Source organism: Callionymus lyra, chromosome 2 (genome assembly GCF_982586985.1).
Source record: "Callionymus lyra chromosome 2, fCalLyr1.hap1.1, whole genome shotgun sequence".
NCBI lineage: Eukaryota > Metazoa > Chordata > Actinopteri > Syngnathiformes > Callionymidae > Callionymus > Callionymus lyra.
In genome coordinates, this window is record NC_141819.1 from 1,000,255 (window position 1) to 1,011,019 (window position 10,765).

A 10,765-nucleotide genomic window follows, 5' to 3' on the forward strand; every position below is an offset into this window, starting at 1 on the left:
CTTTTTGGTTTGTTTTTGGAGCCGTTTGTTTGTTTTCATGCATTTTAGCAACTTTAGACGTCCAGGTGAGGACCAGGTGAGGTCCAGATGAGGACCAGGTGAGGTCCAGGTGAGGTCCAGGTGACGTCCAGGTGAGGTCCAGGTGAGGACCAGGTGAGGTCCAGGTGACGTCCAGGTGACGTCCAGGTGAGGTCCAGGTGAGGACCAGGTGACGTCCAGGCGAGGACCAGGTGAGGACCAGGTGACGTCCAGGTGAGGACCAGGTGACGTCCAGGTGAGGACCAGGTGACGTCCAGGTGAGGACCAGGTGACGTCCAGGTGAGATCCAGGTGAGGACCAGGCGAGGACCAGGTGAGGACCAGGTGACGTCCAGGTGAGGACCAGATGACGTCCAGGTGACGTCCAGGTGAGGACCAGGTGACGTCCAGGTGACGTCCAGGTGAGGACCAGGTGACGTCCAGGTGAGGACCAGATGACGTCCAGGTGAGGTCCAGGTGACGTCCAGGCGAGGACCAGGTGATGTCCAGGTGAGGACCAGGTGACGTCCAGGTGAGGACCAGGTGACGTCCAGGCGAGGACCAGGTGATGTCCAGGTGAGGACCAGGTGACGTCCAGGTGACGTCCAGGTGAGGACCAGGTGACGTCCAGGTGAGGACCAGGTGACGTCCAGGTGAGGACCAGGTGAGATCCTCAACATGAGTTCCTCTGAGGTGAATCTTGCTTATTAACACATGAAGACCTGCTGAATTTGAGACTTATTTTGAAGGATCTAAAAACATAAAACTAAAAAGTCACAGTCACGCACACAGTCCGTCTACTGCCCCCTGGTGGCGGGTCAAAGGTCATAACCATCTACTGCCCCCTGGTGGCAGGTCAAAGGTCATCACCGTCCTGTAAACTGCAGAGGTCACGAGTCACATGTGCGATGAGGTCAGAGGTGTGTGTGGACGACTGTGACGGACTTGAACCCGCGACCCTCAGAGAGTGCAGTGCCCCCTGCAGCCGCAGTACCTCCTGCAGGTCTGTGAGTCTCCTCAGGGAACTCCGGTTTCCTCCCACGGTTGAACGAGTGAAGCATGTTTTCACACGGATTGAGGCTAAAAAGCAACACACGTGTCTCGGAATCGCACTCGCTAAATAAATAGTTTATTAGAAACAAATCTTTAATAAATAAATGTTGTGACTGTTACAAAGACCCTGTTTCTTTCAACGACACCACAGGGAGCAGATCCATCTCAAACTCTTACGGGAGCCAAGGTCTCGAGCAGCAGTTGGTGTTTGTGTTTGTAATGTTTGTTTTTGTAAATAAATACTTGTTAGCTTAGCATGTGGCTAACGCTGACTCTTTTAAAAACGACACGCGTGTGATTCTGAGTGGACCTGCTGGAAAGTTCAAAGGTCAAACAAGCGTCACGTGTCCTCCGAGCGTCGACTGTTGTCGGGCCTGACGCCGCAGGCCGGGTCGGTCAGAACTCTGTCTTTAAGGGTAGGAGGTGGGAGGAGGTCAAGGGTCAGGAACCCTCGAACCTCCAGAAGAGTTAACTTTATTAATTCACTTTTTAAATGAATAATATCATTTAAAAATATTCATATTTTAAAACGTTTTTTTTTTACACGTAGAGTTTAATGTTTTGATTCCAATCATTGAAAAAGAACAGTTTTTAGTTCAATATTGTTTACTTCACTGTAAATGAAGGTCAGACCAGAGCAAGCGAGCCCAGAGCTGCTGATCACGTGCTCCCACGGCCTCGCGTGATTGGCCGAGAGCGTCTCCGTGATGGCGCCACGAGCTCCTGCACCGCGATGTCCTCGCGCTTCACGCCGGACACGCTCTGGACGCAGACCATGGCGGCGGTCAGGAGCGGCCAGGTGAGCCGGGGCGACGGGGACCGGGATCAGGACCAGGTGAGCCGGGGCGACGGGGACCGGGATCAGGACCAGGTGAGCCGGGGCGACGGGGACCGGGATCAGGACCAGGTGAGCCGGGGCGACGGGGACCGGGATCAGGACCAGGTGAGCCGGGGCGACGGGGACCGGGATCAGGACCAGGTGAGCCGGGGCGACGGGGACCGGGATCAGGACCAGGTGCGACAGGACGTGAGCCCGTCAGAGGGGGCGGAGCCTCGGGGCTCCTGGAGACCAGAGTGTCAGTGACGTCATCAGCAGCTACTGGTTCAGTGCAGGAGGAGAGAAACACTCGCTGATGATGATGATGAGTCGACCGAGGAGGAGGAGGAGGAGGAGGAGGAGGAGGAGGAAGAGGAGGAGGAGGAGGAGGAGGAGGAAGAGGAGGAAAAGGAGGAAGAGGAGGATAAGGAAGAGCAGGAGGAGGAGGAGCAGGAGGAGGAAGAGGAGGAGGAAAAGGAGGAAGAGGAGGAGGAGGAAGAGCAGGAGGAGGAAGAGGAGGGGGAGGAGCAGGAGGAGGAGGAGGAGGAAGAGGAAGAGGAAGAGGAGGAGGAGGAGGAGGAGGAAGAGGAGGAGGAGGAAGAGCAGGAGGAGGAGGAGGAGGAAGAGGAGGGGGAGGAGGAGGAGGAAGAGGAGTGGAGGAGGAGGAGGAGGAAGAGGAGGGGGAGCGGGAGGAGGAGGAAAAGGAGGAAGAGGAAGAGGAGGAGGAGGAAGAAGAGGAGGAAAAGGAGGAAAAGGAGGAGGAGGAGGAGGAAGAGGAGGGGGAGGGGGAGGAGGAGGAAGAGGAGGAAGAAGAGGAAAAGGAGGAAGAGGAGCAGGAGGAGGAGGAAGAGGAGGAGGAGGAGCAGCAGGAGGAGGAGGAGGAGGAAGAGGAAGAGGAGGGGGGGAGGAGGAAGAGGAAGAGGAGGAGGAGGAAAAGGAGGAAGAGGAGGAGAAGGAAGAGCAGGAGGAGGAGGAGGAGCAGTGAGGAGGAGGAGCAGTTAGGAGGAGGAGGAAGAGGAGGAGGAAGAGGAGGAGGAAGAGGAGGAGGAAGAGGAGGGGGAGCGGGAGGAGGAGGAGCAGTGAGGAGGAGGAGCAGGAGGAGGAGGAGGAAGAGGAAAAGGAGGAGGAGGAGGAAGAGGAGGAAAAGGAGGAGGAAGAGGAGGGGGAGGAGGAAGAGGAGGAAAAGGAGGAGGAGGAAAAGGAGGAAGAGGAGGAGGAGGAGCAGGAGGAGCAGGAGGAGGAAGAGGAAAAGGAGGAAGAGGAGGAGGAAAAGGAGGAAGAGGAGGAGGAGGAGGAGGAAGAGCAAAAGGAGGAAGAGGAGGAGGAGCAGGAGGAAGAGGAGGGGGAGGGGGAGGGGGAGGAGGAGGAGGAGGAGGAAGAGGAGAGGAGGAGGAGGAAAAGAAGGAAGAGGGAGGGGAGGAGGAGGAGCAGTGAGGAGGAGGAGGAGGAAGAGGAAAAGGAGGAAGAGGAAGAGGAAGAGGAGGAGGAGCAGGAGGAGGAGGAAAGGAGGAAGAGGAGGAGGAGGAAGAGGAGGGGGAGGAGGAAGAGGAAGAGGAGTGGAGGAGGAGGAAAAGGAGGAAGAGGAGGAAGAGGAAGAGGAGGGGGAGCGGGAGGAGGGGGAGGAGGAGGAAGAGGAGAGGAGGAGGAGGAAAAGGAGGAAGAGGGAGGGGAGGAGGAGCAGTTAGGAGGAGGAGGAGGAAAAGGAGGAAGAGGAGGAGCAGGAGGAGGAGGAAAAGGAGGAAGAGGGAGGGGAGGAGGAGGAGGAGCAGTGAGGAGGAGGAGGAGGAGCAGTTAGGAGGAGGAGGAGGAAGAGGAGGAGGAGGAAGAGGAAGAGGAGGGGGAGGGGGAGGAGGAGGAGGAAGAGGAGAGGAGGAGGAGGAAAAGAAGGAAGAGGGAGGGGAGGAGGAGGAGCAGTGAGGAGGAGGAGGAGGAGGAGGAAGAAGAGGAAGAGGAAGAGGAGGAGGAGCAGGAGGAGGAGGAAAAGGAGGAGGAGGAGGAAGAGGAAGAGGAGTGGAGGAGGAGGAAAAGGAGGAAGAGGAGGAAGAGGAGGGGGAGCGGGAGGAGGAGGAGGAGGAAGAGGAGAGGAGGAAGAGGAAAAGGAGGAAGAGGGAGGGGAGGAGGAGCAGTTAGGAGGAGGAGGAGGAAAAGGAGGAAGAGGAAAAGGAGGAAGAGGAGGAGGAAGAGGAGGGGGAGCAGGAGGAGGGGGAGGAGGAGGAAAAGGAGGAAGAGGGAGGAGGAGCAGTGAGGAGGAGGAGGAGCATTGAGGAGGAGGAGGAAGAGGAGGAGCAGGAGGAGGAAAAGGAGGAAGAGGAGGAGGAGGAGGAAGAGGAAAAGGAGGAAGAGGAGGAAAAGGAAAAGGAGGAAGAGGAGGAGGAGGAGCAGGAGGAGGAAGAGGAAAAGGAGGAAGAGGAGCAAGAGGAGGAAAAGGAGGAGGAGGAAAAGGAGGAAGAGGAGGAGGAAGAGGAGGAGGAGCAGGAGGAGGAGGAAGAGGAAGAGGAAGAGGAGGAGGGGAGGAGGAGGAGGAGGAAGAGGAGGGGGAGCGGGAGGAAGAGGAAGAGGAGAGGAGGAGGAGAAAAGGAGGAAGAGGAGGAGGAGGAGGAAAAGGAGGAAGAGGAGAAGGAGGAGGAGGAAGAGGAGGGGGAGGAGGAGGAAAAGGAGGAAGAGGACGAGGAGGAGGAGGAGGAGGAAGAGGAAAAGGAGGAAGAGGAGGAGGAGCAGCAGGAGGAGGAGGAGGAGGAAGAGGAGAGGGGGAGGAGGAGGAAGAGGAGAGGAGGAGGAGGAGCAGTGAGGAGGAGGAGGAAGAGGAAGAGGAGGAGCAGCAGGAGGAGGAGGAGGAAGAGGAAGAGGAGGGGGGGAGGAGGAGGAAGAGGAGAGGAGGAGGAGGAGCAGCAGGAGGAGGAGGAGGAAGAGGAAGAGGAGAGGAGGAGGAGGAGGAGCAGCAGGAGGAGGAGGAGGAGGAGGAAGAGGAAGAGGAGAGGAGGAGGAGGAAAAGGAGGAAGAGGAGGAGGATCACAGGATCAATGAAGAAAAACTATTTACGGCTGATTTAAAAAACATTATTGGCTACAACAGTGTTGCGTTCACGTACTGCTCGAGTTTTCAAGATTCAAAGCGTTTATTGTAAAGTTTAAAAACAACAATAACTTAATCATTTGTCGATAATGTAACCGAGCGGTCCCAAATGATGTAAAACGCAGAGTTCTTGATGCCAGTCCTCCAAACAGTCTTTATTCTCTCTTCTTACATTCCTCTCTCCAGCGTGCTCGCAGGCACCTCTCCACACGTGTCTCTACTCAATAACACCCCCACGTCCCAGACACGCCCCCGACACAAATATGCCCCAACACTTTTCTGGAAGACTGTTACAATAATAACAACTATTTTCTACTTTGATGGACAGATTTAAAATTAAGATAATAATTAAAATAATTAAGGATTCAACAGCAGCTCGTGACGTAGTTGTTTGTTTTCTTCCAGTGACGTGTTTCCGCTTTTGACGGACGGTACGTGAACGCCTCACACTCACGTGACCTTTCATTTTAACAAACATTTCATTGAAGTCAATTAACACGAATCCCACGTAAAATATTCAAATGTTTACGTCATACTATTGTTTTTATTCATTTAAAGAATTAAAGAAAGTCAAACAAACGCGCTTTTAACAGATAAACTGTTTCTGTGTCAATTAAAAAATAAATAAATCAAATTTGCATCTATGACTTAAACAACACGTAAATAAAATAATTATATATATAATACTACGAATCACTGTCAGTAACTTCCATAAATTATACTTTTGTTTAATTTGACGTGTTTATCAAGTTAAACGTTGAAAATAAACTGAAATTCGTCGAAAGGAAGTCGCGCAGTTTCAATATCAAAATAAGAATCGCACGTGGTTTCTTCAGTACATTGTTATTTATTTATGTTGGTGGTTGAAGCCTTTAATTATGAATCTTTAAAATATTATTTTCTTCATTCATCTCTGAAACGAACATTAAAGAACTTTAAAGATCCTTTCAACATTTATTTTGGAAATGTAAGCGGAAGTCGAGGCAGACACTTCCGGGTAGTTATCAACAAATGAATCCAAACAACGTAATACATTTTTTTTAAGTGTAACATTCACACATTCAATACTATGTAACACTTTTTGTGTTAAAAAAAACAACAATTTAAAGAACCCGCATTAAAATAAGAAATCAAAATAACGGAAGTATGTGTATGTCACTTCCGGGTAGACATGCACGCGTGACGCTGATTCATTTTGTTCTGAGAAACAAGACGTAATTTTTCTTCTAATTGTTTGTTTATATTTATATACATTTATATACATCAGCGGGTTAACGACACGTTAACATGGTGAGTGAAGGACTTTTCTAAGTGTTACTAGCTGTGTGTTAGATGTAGCTAAGCTAAGCTAAGTTTGTTATTACTTTACGAAACTTAAAGATAATAAAACAACATGTTATTTTACGTGTTTCATCTTTGGTTCGTCTTTCTAAATGTTTCCTTAAACTCCGTGAACCTCAAATCACAAACAGTCGATTTCAAAAGAATGTGTTTCAGTTAAACAGTTGTTTTGATCGCGTTCTTGTGTCCAGGTGTCCACGGATGTGACGTCACTCGTCCACAGGTTCTACCAGCTGCAGGCGGAGAGACTGGACACGTACCTGCTGTTTGACCAGTGAGTGACGTCACTACATGGATCGTTTATTTTCAGTGAAATAGAGAAAACAACAGTCCAGTACCCACAGCAGAGAGACCACCTGCTGAGCCCCTCTGGCTTCACTCTCACCTGTGGGGTCCCCCAGGGGTCCGTGCTCGGTCCAAACCCTTTTCACCATCTTACACGTGTGTCCTCGACTCGTGAAGCTGGTCCATGACTGTTGATCCCAGGTTAGATCCCTGTGACACGGTCCTCATGAGGGGGGGACCCCTGTCCTCATGAGGGGGGGACCCCTGTCCTCATGAGGGGGGGACCCCTGTCCTCATGGGGGGGGGGGGGCCCTGTCTTCATAGGGGGACCCCTGTTCTCATAGGGGGCGGGGCTGTCCTCATGAGGGGACCCCTGTCCTCATGAGGGGGGACCCCTGTCCTCACGAGGGGACCCCTGTCCTCACTAGGGGACCCCTGTCCTCACGAGGGGACCCCTGTCCTAACGAGGGGGCCCCTGTCCTCACGAGGGGACCCCTGTCCTCACGAGGGGGCCCCTGTCCTCTCGAGGGGACCCCTGTCCTCACAAGGGGACCCGTGTCCTCACGAGGGGGCTCCTGTCCTCACGAGGGGACCCCTGTCCTCACGAGGGGGCTCCTGTCCTCACGAGGGGACCCCTGTCCTCTCGAGGGGACCCCTGTCCTCACAAGGGGGGACCCCTGTCAGGAGCTGCAGCATGTTCAGCCCGATGGGTCCTGTCGAGGACCAGATGGTACGAGCTCATCACTGGCTCCCCGTCCACCTTGAGTTCAAGGTCCTCCTGCAGACCCACCTGCACGGTGATGACCCCACTGACCCCCTCAAACCACACACCTCAGGCAGGACTCGCTCCAGACCACATGGAGCTGTGGAAGGATCTTGTGACGCCCTCAGGACGGAGGAAGCTTCAGACCAGGGCTGGAGACCTGCTCAGAGAATCATAAACACACTAGAATCTCATGTTTGCATGTTTTATTCTGTTCTTAAACTTTGACCTGTAACGTTACCATGACCTCTGACCCGTGTGTTCCAGAGGTCACGAGGCCTACCTGAGGACCGCACCCCAGTATGACTTCGACCACTACAGGCAGCTGGTCCACGAGGTCACCAAGGCCTTCGCCGGCATCTCGGCGGAGCTGCTGGACATGAAGACGCGGCTCGGAAGCGACCTGAAGCGAGACGACCTCGCCGGACACATCGCCAGGTTGCAGGGCGAAGAGAAGCAGAAGCTGGAGCTGGTACGTCTGGAGGGACTTCATGAAGATCTTTAAGACTCTTCTGGTCTGAGGGTGAAGTGAACCATAGTCCTGGAGTTGAGGAGCATCGATGATGATTGACAGTCGCTTTGATTGACAGGTTCTTGAGAAGTTCTGGTTCTTTACATCTAAACTAGTGAAGACGTTTGACTCTCCTCTGTGGTGAAGGACCAGGAGCGCAGAGATGTTTCCTGACGAGGTTCCATCGCTTCACCGAACAAACTGAGACACATTTGATTGACGAACATGTTATGATGAGAAGAATCGACGCTTTGATCAAATATCTTGACGTCGCTCTTCGAAGGTTGAACGATATAACAATTATAAATATATATTTATAATTATATAATCATAAATATATATTTATAATTATATAATAATAAATATATATATTATATTATTATATATTATTATATATTATATTATATAATTATAATTATATAATTATAAATATATATTTATGATTATATAATTATAAATATATATTTATAATTATATAATCATAAATATATATATTATATTATTATATATTATTATATATTATATTATATAATTATAATTATATAATTATAAATATATATTTATAATTATATAATTATAAATATATATTTATAATATAATATTTATGATTATATATTTATAATATAATATTTATAATTATATAATTATAAATATTATATTATAAATATATATTTATAATTATATAATTATAAATATATATTGAATAATATAATATTTATAATTATATAAATATCAATTATATAATTTAATATTTATAATTATAAATACCAGACAAAGTGAAAAAACATGTTTAATACTTGCTGAAACAGTGGAATATGTTGTAAAAGTATTTATGCTATTTTTAATACAAACCACTGAAGAAGAAAACGTGAACGTCCGCTTTTGCTTCTGTCGCCCCCTACTGTAGAGTGAGCGTAAATGTTTCTTTATTTTCTTAAATCAGATGGATAGAGAGATTGATGGATGATAGAGGGATGGATGGAGTTATAAATGGATGATGGATGGATGGATGGAAGGATAGAGAGATGGATGGATGGATGATACATAGATGGATTTATAAATGGATGATGGATGGAAGGATAGAGAGATGGAAGGATGGATGATACATAGATGGATTTATAAATGGATGATGGATGGAAGGATAGAGAGATGGAAGGATGGATGATACATAGATGGATTTATAAATGGATGATGGATGGAAGGATAGAGAGATGGAAGGATGGATGATACATAGATGGATTTATAAATGGATGATGGATGGAAGGATAGAGAGATGGAAGGATGGATGATACATAGATGGATTTATAAATGGATGATGGATGGAAGGATAGAGAGATGGAAGGATGGATGATACATAGATGGATTTATAAATGGATGATGGATGGAAGGATAGAGAGATGGAAGGATGGATGATACATAGATGGATTTATAAATGGATGATGGATGGAAGGATAGAGAGATGGAAGGATGGATGATACATAGATGGATTTATAAATGGATGATGGATGGAAGGATAGAGAGATGGAAGGATGGATGATACATAGATGGATTTATAAATGGATGATGGATGGAAGGATAGAGAGATGGAAGGATGGATGATACATAGATGGATTTATAAATGGATGATGGATGGAAGGATAGAGAGATGGAAGGATGGATGATACATAGATGGATTTATAAATGGATGATGGATGGAAGGATAGAGAGATGGAAGGATGGATGATACATAGATGGATTTATAAATGGATGATGGATGGAAGGATAGAGAGATGGAAGGATGGATGATACATAGATGGATTTATAAATGGATGATGGATGGAAGGATAGAGAGATGGAAGGATGGATGATACATAGATGGATTTATAAATGGATGATGGATGGAAGGATAGAGAGATGGAAGGATGGATGATACATAGATGGATTTATAAATGGATGATGGATGGAAGGATAGAGAGATGGAAGGATGGATGATACATAGATGGATTTATAAATGGATGATGGATGGAAGGATAGAGAGATGGAAGGATGGATGATACATAGATGGATTTATAAATGGATGATGGATGGAAGGATAGAGAGATGGAAGGATGGATGATACATAGATGGATTTATAAATGGATGATGGATGGAAGGATAGAGAGATGGAAGGATGGATGATACATAGATGGATTTATAAATGGATGATGGATGGAAGGATAGAGAGATGGAAGGATGGATGATACATAGATGGATTTATAAATGGATGGATAAAACCTGATAATCAACCCAAGGTTACTATTACTGTTGTGGTTCTACGAACGGGTGGGACTTTGAGGAATGTTGCATCATCAACGGAGGACATGTTGAGGCAGGATGTGATGTCATCAAAGAGTGACTGGTGTTGGTCTGACGGGACCTTCTGCACAGACGGCTCGACTGCAGCTGGTCCGGCAGCAGGTCCAGGACCGTCCAGAGGAAGAAGAAGACCTTCAGGAGCAGATCCAGGGCCTCAAGCAGGAGTGAGTGCTGCAGGTCCACCTCCCTCCTCAGGCGCCTCACCATGTTCTTCTCCTCAGGATCATCAGGAACAAGGAGGCTCTGAGTGAAATCATGCAGGACTTCAAGTATGACTCCGAGGACTGACCGCTTCATGGAGTTCCTGAGAACTTTAGTGTCAGGTTGTACTTTGGTAAACATCTCTGAAGGGTTCGTGCAGGAATCACACTGTTTCTTTTTCATCATCGGTCGTTGTTGCTTTGGAGGAAATTAAGGTTGTCGCCAACCAGTGGCCGGAGGTTTAACTGCAGCACGCATGAATAAACGCTGTAAATATTTGAGTTGATTGTAAAATCAAACATCAAATTATTGTCTTTTATACTCAGTATTGAAATGTAAACGTATTAAAATAACTTTGAATTCAAATAAAA

At 48.0% G+C, this 10,765-nt stretch overlaps 1 protein-coding gene across 1 annotated transcript; it reads left to right on the top strand.

Annotated features, from left to right (window-relative positions):
- Positions 1 to 6,103: 6,103 nt before the first annotated feature.
- Positions 6,104 to 10,765, top strand: rex1bd (required for excision 1-B domain containing). The gene is made up of 5 exons (XM_087781984.1): positions 6,104 to 6,249; positions 6,492 to 6,574; positions 7,616 to 7,820; positions 10,266 to 10,357; positions 10,415 to 10,765. Exons 1-5 carry the CDS (start codon positions 6,247 to 6,249, stop codon positions 10,479 to 10,481), a joined length of 450 nt encoding a protein of 149 aa, XP_087638110.1. The 5' UTR covers positions 6,104 to 6,246; the 3' UTR covers positions 10,482 to 10,765.

What these genes read in the sequence shown, in the direction of transcription:
- rex1bd (XM_087781984.1), top strand. An exon ending in AGAAGCAGAAGCTGGAGCTG is followed by an intron (nt 7,821 to 10,265) that starts GTACGTCTGGAG and finishes CCTTCTGCACAG; the next exon opens with ACGGCTCGACTGCAGCTGGT. An exon ending in ATCCAGGGCCTCAAGCAGGA is followed by an intron (nt 10,358 to 10,414) that starts GTGAGTGCTGCA and finishes TCTTCTCCTCAG; the next exon opens with GATCATCAGGAACAAGGAGG.